Source organism: Bombina bombina, chromosome 10, assembly GCF_027579735.1.
Source record: "Bombina bombina isolate aBomBom1 chromosome 10, aBomBom1.pri, whole genome shotgun sequence".
NCBI lineage: Eukaryota > Metazoa > Chordata > Amphibia > Anura > Bombinatoridae > Bombina > Bombina bombina.
In genome coordinates, this window is record NC_069508.1 from 160,400,551 (window position 1) to 160,424,211 (window position 23,661).

Sequence of the window (23,661 nt, forward strand, 5' to 3'; positions counted from 1 at the left end):
ATGGATCAGAGATTATACAGATTTGTCTCCTCAAATACTACTGGAGCAGGAGACACAGGATTCTCTTCAATGGTGGTTGTCTCTGGATCATCTCTCCCAGGGAACTTGCTTTCCAGACCATCTTGGGTGATTGGGACAACAGACCCCAGTCTTCTAGGGTGGGGAGCAGTCTGGGACTCCCTAAGGGCTCAGGGGGTTTAGACTCAGCCAGAGTCTGTTCTTCCTATAAACATTCTGGAGCTGAGAGCGATCTACAGTGTTCTTCTGGCCTGGCCTAAGTTAGCCTTGGTCCAGTTTATCAGTTTCCAGTCGATCAAAAGGACGTCAGTGGCTTACATCAATCATCAGAGAGGAACGAGGAGTTCTTTAGCGATGACAGAGGTATCCAAAATAATTCAGTGGGCGGAGGCCCATTCTTGCTGCCTGTCGGAGATCCACATCCCAGGGGTGGAACAACTGGGAGGCGGATTTCCTGAGCAGGCAGACCTTTCATCCAGGGGAGTGGGAACTCCTTCCGGAAGTGTTCTCCAGCTTTTTCCTCAGTTTGCTTTTCTTCCTCGGGTTATTGCTCGAATCAAGCAGGAGAGGGCATCGGTGATCCTCATAGCACCGGCTTCGCCTCGTAGGATTTGGTATGCAGATCTGGTGGACATATCTCTGCCACCTTGGAGACTTCCGTTGAGGAAGGACCTTCTAATTCAATGGCCCCTCCACCCAAATCTGGTTTATCTGAAACTGACTGCTTGGAGATTGAACGCTTAATATTATCCAAGCTGGGTTTTTCTGACTCTGTTATTGTGACCATGATTCAGGCTCGTAATCCTGTCACTAGACAAACTTATCATAAGATATGGCGTAAATATTTCTATTGGTGTGAATCCATGGGCTACGCATGGAGTAAAGTTAGGATTCTTAGAATTTTGTCTTTTCTCCAAGAGGGTTGGAGGAAGGTTTATCGTCAAGTTTCCTAAGGAGTAAAAACTCTATTTTGTTACACAAACATCTGGCAGATATCCCAGATGTACAATCATTTTGTCAGGCCTTGATCAGGATAAGGCCTGTGTTCAAATCAGTTATTCCTCCATGGAGTCTGAATTTAGTTCTCAGAGTTCTTCAAGGGGCTCCATTTGAGCCTATTCTTTCCTTAGATATTAAGTTGTTATCTTGGAAAGTTTTTATTTCTTGTTGCCATTTCTTCTGATTGGAGAGTGTCAGAGCTCTTGGCATTACAGTATGAGTCTCCTTATCTTACTTCCATTCAGATAAGGTAGTTTTACGTACTAAATTAGGATTTCTTTCAAAGGTTGTTTCTAATGAGAACATTAATCAGGAGATTGTTCTTTTCTTGTGTCCTAATCCTTTTTCTCAGAAGGAAAGACTTCTGCTCAGTTTGGACGTGGCCCGTGCTTTAAAGTTTTACCTGCTGGCAACTAAGGACTGTTGTCAGTCTTCTTTGTTTGTGGTTTTCTCAGGAAAACGCAAGGGACAGAAAGCTGCGGCTTCTTCTCTTCTTTTTTGGCTGAAGAGTATCACGGTTTGCACATGAGTCTGCTGGACAGAAGCCTCCATAGAGAGTTACGGCTCATTCCACGAGGGCTGTTGCTTCCTCATGGGTATTCAATAATGTAGCTTCTGTGGAACAGATTTGCAAGGCTGCAACTTTGTCCTCTCTTCACACTTTTTCTAAGTTCTACAAATTTGACACTTTTGCTTCGGCTGTGGCCGCTTTTGGGAGAAGGGTTCTTCAAACAGTGGTGCCTTCCGTTTAGGTACCCTGTTTTGTCCCTCCCGTATCATGTGTACTCTAGCTTGGGTATTGAATCCCATTAGTAATTAAGATGATCCGTGGACTTATCGTGTCTTAAAAAAGAAAATGTATGCTTACCTGATAAATGTATTTCTTTTTTAAGTGAACACTTAAAAATCCCCAGTGCAGTGGCTGCCTATAGTCTCATTTGGGAGTTATTATGCTGAGAACTTAAGTTGCATTCTGAGCACAGGCTAGCATTCACTGGACAGTAAACAAGCTCAAGATTTATGACATCAAACTATATGTCTTCCTCTAGAGACCCCAGACTCCTTGTGGTCTGTGACAGGGAGTTATGGTCCCTGCACAAATGACACTACTTGGTGTTAAATTACAACAATGAAACAGACTGTTTGATATCGCTTTGAGCACTGTATGGATTTGTATTGTCAAGTCTAATACCTGAATTATAACTATGTTAATGTACTGTTTGTCACATATGTAGTGCTGAGCATATGGGTAAACTTTTTCTCCTTGAGGTCATTCAGGCTTCTCTGTTCGTAAAAACAGACCTTTAGGTAACTTTTTTTATGGGCAGCAACAAGTCACCCGTTTTATCCTAATTAGTCTGGTTCTATTGTTTCAAATACTCTATATGTGGCTTCAAACTGACCAGTCACTGATCGTTAACTTGTTAATGAACATGTTAACTAGAAAACAACCATCACCATATTATAGAGATCTGCAATTTAACTCACAAGAAATTTTATGAAGGTTTTAAAATATCACATAAGGGAGAGCAAAATATTCACATCACTTATTTGTGTAATGTGCAAGAAACATGGTAATATGTATCCTCAGTTCTAGAAACAAGGACAATATTTGCATTTTTGGAAGTTCAGAACTGGAAAGTATGATCTAAGGCTTTATGGCCCAGGAACATCATTGAGTAGATGCTGGATTTGCTTTCATACCTGAAACATGAAAAAGAAAATTAATGCTAACAGCTGAGCCACAGCAGATAAAGGACTATTAGCTGACAAAATAAAATGCCAAAAAAAAAAAAAAAAAAAAAAAAAAAAAGTAGTAATCACAGAACCTTAATATTTTATCTATGCTAAAGCTTAAGGGCTCCACGCAGATAACGTAACAGAAAAGACTGGTGAATTTGTAACAAAAAGCATAAATGTATTTGAGCAACACATTGTATAGCAAGCCAATAGTACAGATGGGTTTCTAAGGTGGGACTGGATGTAGCTTGAGAGCTAAACATGTTTATACCATGGCCATAGATAACAAAATGTACTGAACAGTCCTTTTTACAGTATTCTGTAACCTCAAACGGCTCCATGAAGATACATTGCCCAAAATTTCCTAAATGTCGATGGCTGAAAACCAGAGACATCAGCAGGTACCTGTGAAAGACAGATAAGATTAAGTGATAACGCTCATTTTTTTCCTAGGACGACTGCTAGAAATTTAAATACATATTTACTTAGAACCTTAACATTTATATGTACTGTATTTATAATCTAATCTTATATTTTCGGCTATTTAGACTGCCCAGATAGAAACAAGATCTCCATACAGTAACATTACCTATAACCATGTTTACAACTCCTAGCCCTGTACAGATATACCCCTACTCACCAGCACCACTTTCCGTCTGACTTTAGGCGCACACAGAGCTGTGTCATAAAGAGGCTGATCGGAGTCCATCCAGACAAGGTTTTTAATTCCATCATCAGAGTTTGTGTCCAGTGTATTTAACTGGAATACACAGAACTGAAAGAGCTGTCCATCTGTTGCTATACTTTGAACCACTATTGGATGTGGCAAATCCTTAGCTTCCTCCTATAGGTGGGAATTGCATAAAAAGGTTTATACATTCTTTCAGCTAGTCTGAATAAGTGAAATAAAATTATCCACATTACACAGGCAGATAATAGAAGGCTCTCACCTTCTCCTTTGTGACTAACAACTAAATAAACATTCAATACTTACCCCAAAAAGTATTTTTGCTTTTGCCAGAGCACTGCCATAAGCGACCATAATCATCTTGGCTCTGAGTTGGTCTGGGAGGAATCTGGCTCTAGTACTGCAGGGGTCAAGCAGGTACACAGTGTGTGGATAGGAGAAGGGGTAGCCAGCTCTAAAACCTGCAAAGAATTGTACATAGACCTCACTAGTTCTTATAGAATATGGAGCAGCAGAGATTTCCTGCCAGATGTAGAACATAGTCATGGACAACCTATTAGTGAAGCCGCCAAAACACTAATCAACCAATATTACCTTGACAGGCTGGAGAGTGGTCAGGTTCTAAAGAGCATCTTAAGAAGGTTTATTACCAATTAAATGAGTAGTCAATTGTATTCCTTATGTCCAGCACATACAATTTACAAGTGGTTTAAGTATGATTAGCTCTAACACCTGGAAACATGCACATAGTGTAACAATAACCCAGGTACACTGCTCATCTATACTCTGTACGATAAGCTTAAGGCACCACTACCAACACATGGAATTCTGGGTACTTAAAGGGACAATCTACACCTTAGTCATCTTAAAGTCTTAACTTAGATAAAGCTGCAAATAGTCTCCTGCACCTTTTCTATATCATGCAGCATGTAAAATGAATATGGTTTCTAACCACGTTAAAATGGCTGCTAAACTCTGCCCACTGATGACATCACGATCTGATCTGCATATGGCGTCCAATCTCAAAAGGCTCACAAATTGGATTCAACAGACCGTCAATGCTATTCAGCAGAGTGCCTAGATGTAGCCCAGATTGTGATATCATAGGGTGGAGTTTTGCAGCCATTTTCAAGTTGCCAGAAACAATATTTATTTTTAAATAACTTTCTAATGACACGAGTCCACGGATCATCTAATTACTATTGGGAATATCACTCCTGCCCAGCAGGAGGCTGCAAAGAGCACCACCTGTTAAATATCACCTCCCTTTCTTTCCAACCCAGTCAGTCATTCTCTTTGCCTACGTTAGTGTATTGAAGTTGTTAAGTTAGGTGTGTGGAAATATTCTTCAATCAAAAGTTTATTATTTTATTTGCAGTACTAGTATGTGCTGTTTTTACTCCAGGGTGTAGCTGTAGTCCATTTCAGTCTCTTTAGTAGAGCATTGGTCGCTTTAAAGCAAAGGGAACTTGTGGGACAATTCTCACTGCACCTCCCAAAAAAACAACAACAAAAAACACAACCACCATGTTTCAAATAGGGCATGTCATTTTAAACAACTTTCCAATTTACTTTTATCACCAATTTTTCTTTGTTCTCTTGGTATTCTTAGTTGAAAGCTAAAACTAGGAGGTTCTAATCTAAATCCATTTTTATAGTTTTCACCACTAGAGGGCGTTAGTTCATGTGTTTCATATAAATAACATTGAGCTCAAGCACGTGAAGCTCTTAGGAGTCAGCACTGATTGGCTAAAAATGCAAGTCAGTCAAAACAACAAAAATAAGGGGGCAGTTTGCAGAGGCATAGATACAAGGTATTCAGAGGTAAAAAAAGTATATTATAACTGTGTTGGTTATGCTAAATTGGGGATTGGGTAATAAAAAAGGGATTATCTACCCTTTTGAACAAAAAAAATTCTGGCGTTTACTGTCCCTTTAAGGAAAAAGACATGGCACTTTATCTTTCCCTGACAGGGATATTATTACATTTACCCTAGTGTTATAAGGGGGATTATGTATGGCAGTATTGCAGGCACTGGGGACTTGAGTACTTGGCTCAATTTGGTGTTTTGTTAAAGATGTCTGCTGAGACATTTGACACGCCCAACCCATGGAGTTCTGGATTTGGAGTCACACTCAAAATTAAAGTGGAAAAACACACTACAGGCTGATCAAACTTTGATGTAATGTCCTTAAAACAAGTCAAAATGAGGCTCAGTAGTGTGTGTGTGGCCTCCACGTGCCTATATGACCTCCCTACAATGCCTGTGCATTCTCCTGATGAGGTGGAGGATGGTCTTCTGAGGGATCTCCTCCCAGACCTGGACTAAAGCATCTGCTAACTCCTGGACAGTCTCTGGTGCAACGTGACGGTGGATGGAGCGAGACATGATGTCCCAGATGTGCTCAATTGGATTCAGGTCTGGGGAATGGGCAGGCCAGTCCATAGCATCAATGCCTTTGTCTTGCAGGAACTGCTGACACTCCAGCCACATGAGGTCTAGCATTGTCTTGCATTAGGAGGAACCCAGGGCCAACCACACCAGCATATGGTCTCACAAGGGGTCTGAGGATCTCATCTCGGTACCTAATGGCAGTCAGGCTACCTCTGGCGAGCACATGGAGGGCTGTACGGCCCCCCAAAGAAATGCCACCCCACACCATTACTGACCCACTGCCAAACCGGTCATGCTGGAGGATGTTGCAGGCAGCAGAACGTTCTCCACAGCGTCTCCAGACTCTGTCACATGCTCAGTGTGAACAACACAGGGCCCCAGTGGCGAATTTGCCAATCTTGGTGTTGTCTGGCAAATGCCAAATGTCCTGCACGGTGTTGGGCTGCAAGCACAACCCCCACCTGTGGATGTCAGGCCCTCATGGAGTCTGTTTCTGACCGTTTGAGCAGACACATGCACATTTGTGGCCTGCTGGAGGTCATTTTGCAGGGCTCTGGCAGTGCTCCTCCTGTTCCTCCTTGCACAAAGGCGGAAGTAGCGGTCCTGCTGCTGGGTTGTTGCCCTCCTACGGCCTCCTCCACGTCTGATGTACTGGCCTGTCTCCTGGTAGCGCCTCCATGCTCTGGACACGACGCTGACAGACACAGCAATCCTTCTTGCCACAGCTCGCATTGATGTGCCATCCTGGATGAGCTGCACTACCTGAGCCACTTGTGTGGGTTGTAGACTCCGTCTCATGCTACCACTAGAGTGAAAGCACCGCCAGAATTCAAAAGTGACCAAAACAGCAGCCAGAAAGCATAGGAACTGAGAAGTGGTTTATGGTCACCACCTGCAGAACCACTCCTTTATTGGGGGTGTCTTGCTAATTGCCTATAATTTCTACCTGTTGTCTATCACATTTGCACAACAGCATGTGAAATTGATTGTCACTCAGTGTTGCTTCCTAAGTGGACAGTTTGATTTCACAGAAGTGTGATTGACTTGGAGTTACATTGTGTTGTTTAAGTGTTCCCCTTTATTTTTTTGAGCAGTGTATATATCGGTTTCCTGCAAGGTAGACACCTCAGCAAAGCTATTGCTGAGGTGTAGAGGCTGTTTGAGGTGTTGACGTTTTTATTTTTCAATAGCTTTGTAAAATAAAGCATACGTTTTTGTATTTGTTCAAAATATAAGAGTTTTGTTTTTGCATTGCATCAAAAAAATATAGCAGATTCATTTTAAAAATTTAAAGAAACTAACGTTTTTTTCTTTATTTAAATTGGACCAAGACTGTTACAGATTACAGTGCATGCAGTTAAGATGGACCAAGACTCTGTTACAGATTACAGATGTCCTTTATGTTTAAATGCTAATATTGAACCACCAATTCCTTTTTGTTCCTCATGTGTTGAGAAAACATTAAATCTTAAGGATAGATTTTTTGAGCCTATATTGTCTAAGACGGATGCTGTCCAGGAGTCTTCCGACAATGTGCAAGATATGCGGCATTTTTCTCCTCAGGTGACCCAAATTTTAGTACCAGCTCCGGCTGGGGTCTCCTTGCAAGACATGTCTTCTGCAATTTCTAATGCGTTGTCTGCTTTTTCCATGCTACAGGGAAAGGTATCTGACTCAGTCGTGACTATTCCGAATGTTTCCTCTCATAGATCTGATGAAGAGGATTCTTCGGTAGCATCTGAGGGTGAGATCTCAGATTCTGACAGTGTAATTCCTTCCTCTGATGCTGAAGTTGTATCCTTCAGGTTTAAGCTAGAACACCTCCGTTTACTACTCAAGGAGGTTTTGGCTACTCTGGACGACTGACTGTCATTGTCAACCCTAAAAAGTCTAGTAAACTTAACAAGTATTATGATGTACCTTCCATGCTGGAATGTTTTCCCCATACCAGATCGGGCTTCAGAAATTATTGTAAAGGAATGGGAGAAGCCGGGTATTCCTTTTTCTCCCATCTTTAAACTGGAGGGTTTTCTTAAGAAAATGTATGTTCACCGGGGTTTACAATGGCAACCTGTGGTGTGTATTGCTACTGTTTCTAGCGCGGCAGCATACTGGTTTGATACGTTGCCTGATTCCATTCAAACAGACACTCCCCTTGAAGAGATCCAGGACAGGATCAGGGCTCTTAAAATTGGCCAATTCTTTCATTTCTGATGCTTCCCTTCAAGTTATTAAATTGGGAGCAAAGATTTCCAGATTTGCCATTCTGTCTCGAAGAGCTTTATGGCTGAAATCTTGGTCTGCAGATGTGTCGACTAAGCTTTTATCTATTCCTTACAACGGTAAGACCTTGTTTGGCTCAGCTTTGGCCGAGATTATTTCTGACATTACAGGAGATAAGGGTCATTTCCTCCCTCAGGATAAGAAATCTAAGCAGAAGGGACATCAGAGTAATTTTCTTTCTTTTCGAAACTTCAAGGGTAAACCTTCCTCTCCATCTACAAAACAGGATCAGTCCACACCTTCCTGGAGACCCAACCAATCTTGGAATAAGGGAAAACAATCCAAGAAGCCTGCTAAATGATTCAATGTCAGCATGAAGGGTCTGCCCCCGATCCAGGACCGGATCTTGTGGGGGGCAGACCTTCCTTTTTTGCTCAGGCTTGGGTTCAGGATCCTTCAGCGATAGACATTGTGTCCCAGGGATACAAACTAGAATTCAAGACCTTTTCCCACAGGGGCAGATTTCTTCTCTCAAGATTACCTGTCGACCAGATAAAAAGAGAGGCGTTCTTACGTTGTGTTCGGGATCTATCCGAAATGGGGGTGATAACTCCTGTTCCAGTTCAGGAGCAGGGTCTGGGTTTTTACTCCAATCTGTTTGTGGTTCCAAAGAATGAGGGAACCTTCAGACCAATTTTAGATCTCAAGAGTCTAAACATATTCCTAAGAGTACCGTCCTTCAAAATAGAAACTATTTGTTCCATTCTTCCTTTAGTTCAAGAGAGTCAAATTTATGACAACAGTAGATTTAAAGGATGCGTATCTTCATGTTGACATCCACGGGGATCATCACAAGTTTCTGAGATTTTCTCCACAAACACTTCCAATTTGTGGCTCTTCCTTTCGGCCTTGCTACAGCTCCCAGAAGTTTTTCAAAGGTTCTGGGATCTCTGTTGGCAGTGCTCCTGTTACAGGGTATTGCAGTGGCGCCTTATCTGGACGACATTCTGGTTCAGGCCCAGTCTTCATCTAGCAAACTCCCACACGGAGATGCACTTATACTTCCTGCGCTCTCATGATTGGAAGGTGAATCTGGAAAAAGAGTTCCTTAATTCCATCTACAAGGGTAGTCTTCTTGGGAAGTGTGTGATTGGGAGTGATAGGTGCGCTACTTATAGCTAAAGGTATACTTAAAATATAAATCGATATATATCAAAGAAAGATAAGTGAGCAATATAAGAATGTGAATTACTAGATAAAACTAAATAGTGTTCATTACTAAATTGCTATTTTTATAGCACTTGGTGAGATGATAAAGATAATATGAGTCACTGTGAGTGGAAAATATATTTTATAGATTTTTTAAAAAAAAGCATATAAACAATATAATAGTTATACTAAAAACATCAATTTAAAGGGACGTCTCCCTTGTTATATAAAATTCTCAGATATAAAAACATGCATAGAATATTTGACACTTTAATAGTGTTTACATATGCTGCCCCATACACAAATTTATGCAAGTGTCCGTCTCTATTGAACGTATAGGCAAATAATTGGTGTTTGTATATCCTGCTATATTCAGGTAGATAATAACAGCGGTGCAGTTCAGATTTGCATAACACTTTAGCCGATGTTACAAAAGTTACTTCTAGACAAGTATTTTCTCCGGGTGAGACAGGTTACTATACAATATTTTCTCAGTACCTGTTATTCTCCAAACCCGTCTGCAGCGTCCGAATCCCCTTCTCACCTGGTAACTGATCAGCGCCGCATGTGTCCTGGCGTCGACGTCACAGCTTGGTATCTCGGGTGGGATTGGCTGGGATTTGTTAAAGAACAGACAAATTCTTTTGAATGATGAGAAGAAAACTTTTATAAAGTAACGATATTTGTAGATGGATCCTGCACTTAGTGCTAAATGCATGCAGGATATTGAAGGTTCCAATAGGAGTGTAATAGGCAACCCGGGTTGTTACAGCTTATAAACTGAAATCGTAAGGTATCCAGAAAAAGACAGACAGTCTCTTTGTGTATTTATTTCACACAATTGCAGGGTCAGCAGTCACAAGGTCGACGCGTTTCGCTCAATAGAGCTTTATCAAGATCCTGGTGACTGTTGTATGATTATATTTAAAGGCATCAGTTCTTTCTGATTGGTCTTCCAATAATTGGGCTCATTTAAGGTGGAATGTTTTGTTATCCATCTGGCTTGTATGTATCAGTAAAGATTTAAGGTGGAAACTTTTTATGAGGCAGCATTCTACATGTTAAAAAGTTATAAACTATACCATACAGAACATAAACACAGAATTTTTCTTATTGCATAATTCTATTATAGATCGAAGTATTTTGGATATTACAAGTAGTAAGAAGTGAATACAGCGCCAACAAGAGGCCAAGGGATAAATATACTCACAGAGAGATAAAAGAAGATTATTTAATGAACCATGTTAAAAAGCATCAGTAATAAAAGACTATATATAAAAAATGTAAAAAGCACATATAAATAAAATTACAAATACAGGAATATCTTACAGAAGCGGCTCAAAGGGCCAAAGCTGATAATTACAATAAAAACAGAGGTAATAACAGGTGATCAGTGTGAGTGGTACACCAGAATAAGAGTGTATACTGATAAAACAGTATTAGCCTAAGTACAACTGTAGCAAGTGCATCAAGCAAAAAACTAATAAACAATAATACAAACAATAGTGTTCAAAATTAGTGTTACAAAAATAGTGTTCCAAAAAATAGAAAAATGCACTGCAGTGCAAAAAAAGGGGGTAGCAAAATAATTGTATAGATACAATCAAATAGTGAGTGAGTGCAAATGGATATAAAAATGCTAGCTACTTAATCCAGTGAGGTTAAGATATAATTAAATAAAATACACAATATGCAATAACATAAAAAATAAAAAATAATAAAATATAAAATATAATCCAAAAAAGTGTTCAAAAAGTTGATCAACAAATGTTAGTGAAGAACAAAAATAAGTCAATCAAAACTAAAAAATGGAAAAAATGGGTGATGAAAAGCAAGGTGAAAGTGAGGAAATTGATTCCTTCCAATGTTAGTTACTTTGACAGATCCAAATTCCTGAGTGTGGTTGCTGAAGTAGCTGAATGGATCCTAGCACCTGTCAGCTGCTCCTATGGTATCCTAAAAAGTGTCCCTGTAAAAAAAAGAAATTCACAACATAGTGTATCCAATATGAGAATGAAGTAAAGATTAAAGTAATGCTTACCAATATGTCAACGCGTTTCTGCCCTCAAAAAAGGGCCTACTGGATTAAGTAGCTAGCATTTTTATATCCATTTGCACTCACTCACTATTTGATTGTATCTATACAATTATTTTGCTACCCCCTTTTTTTGCACTGCAGTGCATTTTTCTATTTTTTGGAACACTATTTTTGTAACACTAATTTTGAACACTATTGTTTGTATTATTGTTTATTAGTTTTTTGCTTGATGCACTTGCTACAGTTGTACTTAGGCTAATTCTGTTTTATCAGTATACACTCTTATTCTGGTGTACCACTCACACTGATCACCTGTTATTACCTCTGTTTTTATTGTAATTATCAGCTTTGGCCCTTTGAGCCGCTTCTGTAAGATATTCCTGTATTTGTAATTTTATTTATATGTGCTTTTTACATTTTTTATATATAGTCTTTTATTACTGATGCTTTTTAACATGGTTCATTAAATAATCTTCTTTTATCTCTCTGTGAGTATATTTATCCCTTGGCCTCTTGTTGGCGCTGTATTCACTTCTTACTACTTGTGCATATTTTTTGGAGGTTGGTTAGGATCTCTGTTTGGATACAGCTTGGGGATTACCTTAGCGCTTGTACACACACCCTTTTTCAGTATTTTGGATATTAACTACATGGCTTCATTCAAAAAGAAAAGGTGATAGGTCCATTTCAGAGTTAAGTCCATTTGGATATAATGTTTTGTATTTATAAATTAATTCTGCTTCTTTAATTAATAATTTCTTCTCTATATCTCCTCCCCTCCAGTTATTTTTTACTTTTTGTATTCCCCAATAGGAAAGATCTTTAGTGTTCCCTTTGTGGACAGTTTTGAAGTGTTTATATAGATGTGTATCTTCAGAGCCTCGTTCTATCTGGCAAAGATGTTCTCTTATTCTGTCTCTTACCATTCTTTTGGTTTCACCAAAATAAAAGAGGTCACAAGAGCATTTGAGAATATAGATTATGTTCTTGTTGGTGCATCTTATTATCTCCTTAATATTAATTAATTTGTCAAAATTATTTATTTGTAAGTTTTTTAACTTTTTACTGTGTGTGCAGGCTTTGCAGGTGTAGCATGGGAAAAAGCCACTAATGTTTTTTCCTGTCAGATCTTTCTGTCTCTTCATGTTTTGTTTTGATTTTTTTAGTTCACTGGGAGCTAGTATTGATTTTAGGTTTGTTGCTTTTTTAAAAACAAATTTTGGTTGTTCCACAATAGTTTTTCCCAGAATAGTATCCTCCTTTATGAGGTGCCAATGTTTTCTTATGATGCTTTTAATTATATTATAAATCGGCATGATAATTAGTAATAAACGGAATATCAATAATATTTTCATTATCGTTTTCTTTTCTTTTCTCCTTATAAGTTAAGAGGGACTCTCTATCAGTGTTTTTAGCTCTATCAATTGCCCTGTCTGTGGTTAATTTATTATATTCTCTAGCCTGAAATCTCTCCTAGGACTTCTGATTGTTCTTCGAAATCTATGATTCTTGAACAGTTTTTTCTAATTCGAAGGTACTGACCTGTGGGAATATTAAGTTTCCAGGTGTTTAAATGGCAACTTTTTGAGTGTATATAACTACTACTATCAACCTTTTTAAAGTGGGTCTTTGTTTCAAGTTCTTTATTCATAATCATTATCTCTAGGTCTAGAAAGATAATTTTTTCTTTACTATAATTAGAAGTGAATTTTAGACCCCAGGTGTTAAGGTTCATTCTGTCGAACATAGATTTAAGATCTTGTTCAGTACCCCTCCATATTAATAAGAGATCATCTATGTATCTCTTATAGAGCACAAGGTTTGCACCATAGCTGCCGGAGCCAAAAAAATCATCTTCCCATGCTCCCATGAACAGATTGGCATAGCTAGGTGCAAACCTTGTGCCCATTGCTGTACCTTCGGTCTGTAGATAGAACTTTCCATCAAATGAAAAATAATTGTTTTCTAATATATACGTTATACTTTTTAGGAGGAATGCTCTATGTTGGTCTGACATATATCTTTTTTAAGAAAAAGATCCACTGATTTTATACCTTTAGAGTGATTGATCACAGTGTATAATGATGTGACATCACATGTTACTAAAAACATATCATCTTCCCACTGTACTGTCTTTAAGGTGTTAAGGACTTGTGTAGAGTCTTTTAGATAAGATTTTAAGTTCTTTACATGTTTTTGTAAATAATTATCTACGTATCTGGATAAGTTTGCAGATAGAGAGTTGATCCCAGAAATGATTGGTCTCCCTGGAGGGTTGACCAAACATTTATGTACTTTGGGAAGATAATAAAAGATGGGAATCACGGGGAATTTAGATGTTAGAAAGACAAATTCTTTTTCATTTAGTATTCCTGATTTTTTGACTCCGGCAGCTATGGTGCAAACCTTGTGCTCTATAAGAGATACATAGATGATCTCTTATTAATATGGAGGGGTACTGAACAAGATCTTAAATCTATGTTCGACAGAATGAACCTTAACACCTGGGGTCTAAAATTCATTTCTAATTATAGTAAAGAAAAAAATTATCTTTCTAGACCTAGAGATAATGATTATGAATAAAGAACTTGAAACAAAGACCCACTTTAAAAAGGTTGATAGTAGTAGTTATATACACTCAAAAAGTTGCCATTTAAACACCTGGAAACTTAATATTCCCACAGGTCAGTACCTTCGAATTAGAAAAAACTGTTCAAGAATCATAGATTTCGAAGAACAATCAGAAGTCCTAGCAGAGAGATTTCAGGCTAGAGGATATAATAAATTAACCACAGACAGGGCAATTGATAGAGCTAAAAACACTGATAGAGAGTCCCTCTTAACTTATAAGGAGAAAAGAAAACTATAATGAAAATATTATTGATATTCCGTTTATTACTAATTATCATGCCGATTATAATATAATTAAAAAGCATCATAAGAAAACATTGGCACCTCATAAAAGGAGGATACTATTCTGGGAAAACTATTGTGGAACAACCAAAATTTGTTTTTAAAAAAGCAACAAACCTAAAATCAATACTAGCTCCCAGTGAACTAAAAAAATCAAAACAAAACATGAAGAGACAGAAAGATCTGACAGGAAAAAATATTAGTGGCTTTTTCCCATGCTACACCTGCAAAGCCTGCACACACAGTAAAAAGTTAAAAAAACTTACAAATAAATAATTTTGACAAATTAATTAATATTAAGGAGATAATAAGATGCACCAACAAGAACATAATCTATATTCTCAAATGCTCTTGTGACCTCTTATTTTGGTGAAACCAAAAGAATGGTAAGAGACAGAATAAGAGAACATCTTTGCCAGATAGAACTAGGCTCTGAAGATACACATCTATATAAACACTTCAAAACTGTCCACAAAGGGAACACTAAAGATCTTTCCTATTGGGGAATACAAAAAGTAAAAAATAACTGGAGGGGAGGAGATATAGAGAAGAAATTATTAATTAAAGAAGCAGAATTAATTTATAAATACAAAACATTATATCCAAATGGACTTAACTCTGAAATGGACCTATCACCTTTTCTTTTTGAATGAAGCCATGTAGTTAATATCCAAAATACTTTGATCTATAATAGAATTATGCAATAAGAAAAATTCTGTGTTTATGTTCTGTATGGTATAGTTTATAACTTTTTAACATGTAGAATGCTGCCTCATAAAAAGTTTCCACCTTAAATCTTTACTGATACATACAAGCCAGATGGATAACAAAACATTCCACCTTAAATGAGCCCAATTATTGGAAGACCAATCAGAAAGAACTGATGCCTTTAAATATAATCATACAACAGTCACCAGGATCTTGATAAAGCTCTATTGAGCGAAACGCGTCGACCTTGTGACTGCTGACCCTGCAATTGTGTGAAATAAATACACAAAGAGACTGTCTGTCTTTTTCTGGATACCTTACGATTTCAGTTTATAAGCTGTAACAACCCGGGTTGCCTATTACACTCCTATTGGAACCTTCAATATCCTGCATGCATTTAGCACTAAGTGCAGGATCCATCTACAAATATCGTTACTTTATAAAAGTTTTCTTCTCATCATTCAAAAGAATTTGTCTGTTCTTTAACAAATCCCAGCCAATCCCACCCGAGATACCAAGCTGTGACGTCGACGCCAGGACACATGCGGCGCTGATCAGTTACCAGGTGAGAAGGGGATTCGGACGCTGCAGACGGGTTTGGAGAATAACAGGTACTGAGAAAATATTGTATACAGGGCCTATGAATACCCAAAAACTGCCCTCGCCCACCGGGCAAGTAAATCACAAAACTTACCAGCCCGCAAGAAACTTTAGTCGCCCGTGTATATCTGCATGTAGCGTGTATATATCTTATTTAAACAGGCAATATAAATAGTGTTATTGTAATCTCACAAAGCATTGCAGACAGAGGTCCCAATTTGAATGCTTTGCAAGCTGCTTACTACTTGGGACTAGAGTATTAATAAAAAGGATTTAACTTTAGAAAATATTTTTCTATCACCAACTACAAAAAAACAGGGATACTATCTTTGTAATACTGTATGTACTATCTTGACTTATTTTCCACTAAGGGTAAAAAAAAAAAAAAAAAAAAAAAAAAAAAAAAAAAAGATATAATTGAGCTGGTTTTTTTTTTACTTCAGTATATGTGGGGTCACGATTGACTAAGTATATTTAATGCTGCCACCCTTCAACCTATAGAGCTTTGGCATAACGAGCATGTTAAAAACACTTTTTTTCCCCCTTTCTGCCCGGCTGCCTTTCAACTACTAGCGCAACTGTCAGTGCCGCACTAGGAGATTTGAATGGGTGCATGGAGATGGTATGTTCTCTACAAATTGGTAAAATCAGTTTTTGAAGCAAAAGTAGCGTCCAGAAAAATTGTGCAGTGCTCTATATTGTTATAGTAGGCAGTTTGCTCATGTACATTGTGCTGCAGTTCTGCAGAGGACCCTGGAGTACGTCGGCATAATGTACATGAGCAAGCTGCCTACCATAACTATATAGTCACTTTAACCCATACTTCATTAATACACACACAGAGAAGAAACACTCACCGCTCTAGCAGGATGTCTTCCCGCGCAGACAACCTTAGGGGTGGGAAGTAGCAAATGACAAGGAAGAGACCAAGAGCCATGAAGATAAGGGGAGGTCTTTGAATGCATTTAACAGAAAGAACCTCCCCTTTCTACCCTCCTTTCCCTTGTGTGCGCATATTTGAAAGGCAAATTTACATTTTTTATTATTGCTTCTTATATCCCCCTTAAAATGTCAGGTCGCCGCTCGGGCTGGTAACTTAAAAATTTTACTTGCCCGCAAGAAATTTAGGTCGCCATTGGCGACCGGACCGGTCTATTCATATGCCCTGGTATAGTAACCTGTCTCACCCGGAGAAAATACTTGTCTAGAAGTAACTTTTGTAACATCGGCTAAAGTGTTATGCAAATGTGAACTGCACCGCTGTTATTATCTACCTGAATATAGCAGGATATACAAACACCAATTATTTGCCTATACGTTCAATAGAGACGGACACTTGCATAAATTTGTGTATGGGGCAGCATATGTAAACACTATTAAAGTGTCAAATATTCTATGCATGTTTTTATATCTGAGAATTTTATATAACAAGGGAGACGTCCCTTTAAATTGATGTTTTTAGTATAACTATTATATTGTTTATATGCTTTTTTTAAAAAAATCTATAAAATATATTTTCCACTCACAGTGACTCATATTATCTTTATCATCTCACCAAGTGCTATAAAAATAGCAATTTAGTAATGAACACTATTTAGTTTTATCTAGTAATTCACATTCTTATATTGCTCACTTATCTTTCTTTGATATATATCGATTATATTTTAAGTATAGCTTTAGCTATAAGTAGCGCACCTATCACTCCCAATCACACACTATCGTTTTTTTGAAAGACGGAAGGATCTTTCAACCCTTTAGGTGTTTGGTTACTACCTTTTTTACCAGCGCACTACTAAACCCTCCACATCCACACCAATAGTCTTCTTGGGAACCATAATAGATACCGTTTTGATGAAAAAAAATTCTGACAGAAGTCAGAAAACCCAAGATTTTCTAATCTTGTCTGTCTCTTCAGTCCTCTCATCAGCGGCTCAATGTATGGAGGTAATCTGTCTCATGGTAGCCACCATGGATATTATTCCTTTTGCTCGTTTCCATCTCAGACCTCTGCAGTTATGCATGCTCAGTTAGTGGAACGGTGATCTGTCTCTGCAAATTAATTTGGATCAGACGACAAGAGATTCTCTTCCTTGGTGGTTGTCTCAGGATCATCTTTCCCAGGGAACCTGTTTTCACAGAACTACCTGGGAGATAGTGACTATGGACGCCAGCCTGATAGGTTGGGGAGCAGTCTGGGGCCTTCTAAAGGCTCAGGGGACATGGACTCGGGAAGACAGACATTTCACCCGGGGGAATGGGAATTACATCCGGAAGCGTTTTCCAACTTGATTCTCAAATTGGGACAGCCGGATCTAGATCTCGTCAGCATGTCAAGCTCCCGAGGTACGGGTCGAGGTCCAGGGACCCTCAAGCGATTCTGATAGATGCTCTGGCAGTTGCTTGGAATTTCAATCTTGCATACCTATTTCCTCCGTTCGTTCTCCTTCCTCTGGTCATTGCTCGGATCAAGCAAGAGAGGGCATCTGTGATTCTCATTGCTCCAGAGTGGCCTCGCAGGATTTGGTATGCAGACCTAGTGGAGATGTCATCTCTCCCTCCTTGGAAACTTCCACTAAGAAAGGACCTTCTACTTCAAGGGCCCTTCCTTCATACAAATCTAGTTTCTCTGAAGCTGACTGCTTTGAGATTGAACGCTTAATTTTATCTAAGCGTAGTTTTTCAGATCAAGTCATTGAGACTATGATTCAGGCTCGCAAGCCTGTTACCAGGAAAATTTACCATAAGATTTGGCGTAAATATCTGTATTGGTGCAATTCCAAAGGCTACTCTTGAAGTAGAGTTCGGATTCCAAAGATTTTATCTTTTCTCCAAGAGGGTTTGGAGAAGAAGTTATCGGCAAGCTCCTTGAAAGGTCAAATTTCTGACTTGTCAATTTTGTTACATAAACGCCTGGCAGAGGTACCAGATGTTCAATCGTTCTGTCAGGCCTTGGTCAGAATCAGGCCTGTGTTTAAACCTGTTACTCCTCCCTGGAGTCAATCTTGATTTTAAGATTCTTCATCAGGCTCTGTTTGAACCTATGCATTCCTTAGATATTAATTTGTTATCTTGGAAGGTTTTGTTTCTTTTTGTTATTTCTTCTGCTCATAGAGTCTCTGAACTCTCGGCTTTACAGCATAAATCTCCCTATCTTATCTTTCATTCGGATAAGGTTGTTTTACGTACTGACTTGGGTTTTCTTTCAAAGTAGTTTCAGATTGCAACATTAATCAGAAGATTGTTGTTCCTTCTGTATGTCATAATCCTTCTCATAAGGAACGTCTTCTGCACAACCTAGATGTGGTTCGTGCTCTAAAATTCTATTTACAGGCGACTAAGGATTTTTGTCAGTCTTCTGCTCTGTTTGTGGTTTTCTCTGGGAAACGTAAGGGGCAGAAAGCTATGGCTACTTCTCTTTCCTTGTGATTGAAGAGTATCATTCTCTTGACCTATGAAACTGCAGGACAGCAGCCTCCTGAGAGTTATGGCTCATTCTACGAGGGCTTTTTTTATCTTCCTGGGCATTCAAAAACGAAGCTTCTGTGGAACAGATTTGCAAGGCTGCAACTTGGTCCTCTCCACACTTTTTCAAAGTTCTATAAATTTGATACTTTTGCCTCGGCTGAGGCTTCTTTTGGGAGAAAGGTTCTTCAAGCAGTGGTGCCTTCTGTTTAGGTTCCCTTATCTGTGTATTCTAGCTTGGGTATTGATTCTCAATAGTAATTAGATGATCCGTGGACTCATCGTGTTATTAGAAAGAAAACAAAAATTATGCTTACCTGACAAATTTATTTATTTCTTGACACAGTGAGTCCACGGCCCGCCCTGTTTATTCAGACAGGTTTTGTTGTATTATAAACCACCGGCACCTCTGCACCTTGTTGCTTCCTTTCTTTCCTTTTACTTTGGTCAAATGACTGGGGTGGGAAGGAAGGGAGGCGATATTTAACAGCTTTGCTGTGGTGCTTTTTGCCGCCTCCTGCTGGGCAGGAGTGATATTCCCAATAGTAATTAGATGATCCGTGGACTCAGTGTCAAGAAATAAATTTATCAGGTAAGCATAGATTGTTTTTTTACCGTTCCTGCTGCATGATATAGGAAGGGTGCAGGAGGCTATTTGCAGCTTAATCTAAGGTAAGACTTTAAGATGACTAAGGTGTAGACTGTCCCTTTATGCATTATTTCTAGAGGTCTAGTCTTGAACATTCTGCCTCCACATATTTTATTGTTGCAGTAGGGTATAAGTGCAATACCTGAATCAGTCTTTTCCGCATATACTTTAACTTCCTGAAGATCAATAGCAGGAGAGAGAGGATACAGGGTTTCAAAAGTATGTGGCTCAGTGGCCTGAATCTCCATATCGGAAGCCACAGGAGCCAGCAGAGTTTTGGCACTGAGGATTGAGCCGTTTATCCCTCGCACATGGTAGATGGTGGATTCTGCAAAACAGATTTTATATGTTACAACTCTTTTAATTCAAGGGATAGATAAATCCAAGTTGTAATAGTTCAAAAACCATTATGTTTGGCTAAGGATCTCTAGATAAAGGCACCAGTAGTACTGATGGCAAACCTACCGACAGGAATGCTTATGCCAACAGCTGTAACGCATGTTATTTTGAATTATTTACACTAAATCAGTATTATCCTAGATTCAAATCAGTCCCTGTCAGGGAGGAGAAAAAAAAAAAAATTATATATATATATATATATATATATATATATATATATATATATATATATATATATATATATATATATATATATATATATATATATATATATATATATATATATATATATATATATATATATATACATACACACACACACACACAGGTGGCCCTTGTTTTACAACGGTTCAATTTACACCGTTTCAGAATAACAACCTTTTTTTCCAGTCATGTGACTGCTATTGAAAAGCATTGAGAAGCAGTGCATTTATTAAAATAGCAGGTAGGTGGAGCTGTCCGCTTGTGTCGCAGCAAAGCCAAGCAAGCTGAAATTAATCATTTTAACCAGACCTGAGCTATCGAGCAGATTGGAATGCATAGAAAGAACTGTTTCCATAAAAATGCAAGTGAAGTCTGTGTTGTGTGATTATTTTATTAGGTTTATAATTCTGTTTAGCAAATGTTTTTGTTCATTTAACGTAGTTTAATATTTTGTGTTGTGTGATTTTATTAGGTTTATAATGCTGTCTAGCATTTAAAGTCTTCATTTCAAAGCTTTAAAAATAAATGTATTAGGCATTACTTAGGACAATTTTGAGAGGGGCCTGGAACCTATCTCCCTCACTTCCCATTGACTTACATTATAAACTGGGTTTCAATTTACAACGGTTTTGATTTACAACCATTCCTTCTGGAACCTAACCCCGGCATAAACTGAGGGATATATATATATATAGATATATATATATATATATATATATATATATATATATATATATATATATATATATATATATATATATATATATATATATATATAATGCATGACAGAACTAAGACCGTTTTCAGATGTGTTTTAATACCAATGATCAGGGCAAGAAGTGCCATAGGCTGACGTCACTTCACACAGAATAATCAACAAATACTGTGTCCACAGCACCACATTATGTTAAAAAGTCTTTATTGGACAAAAAGAAAAAGCAACGTTTTGTGATGAATATCACTGATAGCATGATTAAGTGATATTCATCACAAAACGTTAATTTTTCTTTTTGTCCAATAAAGACTTTTTAACATAATCTGGTGCTGTGGACACCGTATTCGTTGAGTGACTAGTGTGGAATGGGCAGTTCCCATGGTCTACACGAGCACAGTTAAGTTACCAGCAGCTGTTCCAAGTATTTCACACAGAATAATAGGGGACATAAGATTTAACATACGCTAAATAATTTTTGGACACAGTAGTCAAGCACAGAAGACCCAATGTAATACAAAGTGCTGTGACCAATTACAATGCAGTTACATGTACAATAAGGTAAATAATTAAAAAGGCAAAAATTAAGTTCACCTGCATAAACTTTATCAGAGTGTAACCTACCTCTTTGCCAACTAACTGCTAAGCGGCAATTCTCAACCATGCTCCTCTGGCGAAGTTCAGAAAATGCAGGGGTCTGTGTCTGGCACAAATGAATCAAACCTTGTAGCAGCTTTGGGCTTCAAAAAAAATAAAAATAAATAAACTTGCAGCGCGCCGATCCTTTTGTACTTGAGTGTGCACATTTACCCAGTGATCATTGCCACCAGCAAGTGACCTACACCTAGGACTTACCAGTACACCTCCCTGGGAGGTTGGTCTTCAGTGCTGTGCCACAAGCAGGAATAGGAGATCACATTGTGAACCCGCTCCTCCAGGTCTGGGAATTGATAGACTGGGTCATCATATATGTTTTGTATCCTTTGGGGTAATTCAGGGATAAGTTTGGTCTTTGTAAGCCACAGAGCTTGTTTTACACCTAAAGAAAACAGCAACATAACATTGCTCTGTTCATATACATTACATTCTGGAAACTTTTTTAACATTTAAGGGCCACACCAACTACCTAATAGTTAACCTGAGTTGTCCCTATGCAATGTTGCCCCAAATCATCCTTTTTTTATCATATCGCAATATATGTCACTCTCCTTCACATCCAAAATTTGCATAGCCTGATAAACAGCTCTCAAGTTACATTTTGCCTCTATAAAAATTTGAGGGACCTCAAGGTACTGAGGAGACTTCTTATAAATATCTCTGGTCTGGTGAGATTATCTATCATTATATCCACAAGTAACTAGAAAGGTTAACATTGAAATGTGCATTTCACGTTTAAATTAAAAAAAAATTGTAATATATTTCATTTGTTACAAATTATTCTACTAAATATTATTACTGTTTCTCAGTGGAATACGAAAATATGCTGTGATCAAATGCGTAGTACCACCCGCGCCCCAGCCCCCTGCCTAGTGACACCCGCGCTCCCCTGTCACCTGCCTAGTGACACCCGCGCTCCCCTGTCACCTGCCTAGTGACACCCGCTCCCCTGTCACCTGCCTAGTGACACCCGCGCTCCCCTGTCACCTGCCTAGTGACACCCGCGCTCCCCTGTCACCTGCCTAGTGACACCCGCTCCCCTGTCACCTGCTGCTCTGTCCCTTGCCTAATGACACCCTTTTCACCTCCCTGTTGTCACCCCTCACCTCCCAGCAGCCGGCAGCCCTGGTTAAACACATAAGACGTTTGCTCTTTGTACAACTTCATTTGCTCCTGGGGCGGAGTTCGATAATACCGTGGGTCATTCCATCCCCTTTCAAAGTCGGGGAAACGGGGTCGAGCCAAGCCGGGGACATAGTATTGCCGGTCCGCGTACGTAATACGCTCTAGACCGGGGATTTCCAGCGGCTCTTTGGGTTTTGGAGGCACGTAAAACCTACACCGAGCTGCAGACACAGTGAGACACCGAAACCCAGGACCCCGGAGAGGGATCAGGGCTGTCACCTGAGGTAACACGGCCGCCGCCATCTTGCGGAGAAGGGCTGACCAATAGGACCTCGTTAAGCAGGCACGTGCTAGGGGAGGGATTTCAGAGCCTCCTGCGTTATCACTGCGCGCGTTGGTTACCTTGGAACTTAGTGTGCGACCTAGAGACATGCACGTGTTCACCCTGTAAGTCAATAACAAACCGAACTCACCTCATCATACTGAAGTTACAGTCTGTAAAGCATCAAAGGCATCACTGACTTAGCATGCGCGCTCTTGTGTGCTACCACTGTATAGGCTCCTGGTTGGCTGCCACCTTCTCCCAGAGCTGGTACAGGAGCCAGACTGCCAGAGACTTAAAGTGAAGGTCAATTTTGATGAATTAGTGCCCGGTTTTTAATAATTCTATAAAAAACAAGGGCACTTTAATTAATCAAAATTGACATTTCACTGTTTTCTTCAAAAACTTACCTTTTAATCCTGGCAGCCATTACAGCACTTCCTCCGCCCGTCGCAAGCCGTTTTCGCGGGTCCAAAATGACGAATCCGGGTTCCTCCAATCTCAGCGTTGCATCAGGCCAAGATTCCCCAGGGAGGGAAGCCGTTATTGGAGGAAGCTGGGTTCGTCATTTGTGACGTCTGCAGAGGCTTCCGACGGCC

At 39.0% G+C, this 23,661-nt stretch overlaps 1 protein-coding gene across 1 annotated transcript; it reads right to left on the reverse strand.

The window, feature by feature from the left end:
* Nucleotides 1-2,914: 2,914 nt before the first annotated feature.
* On the reverse strand, nt 2,915-23,070 carry MRPL37 (mitochondrial ribosomal protein L37). The gene is made up of 7 exons (XM_053693987.1): nt 22,722-23,070; nt 21,814-21,997; nt 21,583-21,698; nt 19,786-19,971; nt 3,752-3,906; nt 3,398-3,601; nt 2,915-3,162 (listed from the first exon to the last, which is right to left on the reverse strand). The coding sequence occupies exons 1-7, from the start codon at nt 23,041-23,043 to the stop codon at nt 3,085-3,087; spliced, it is 1,245 nt and encodes a 414-aa protein (XP_053549962.1). The 5' UTR covers nt 23,044-23,070; the 3' UTR covers nt 2,915-3,084.
* Nucleotides 23,071-23,661: the final 591 nt, after the last annotated feature.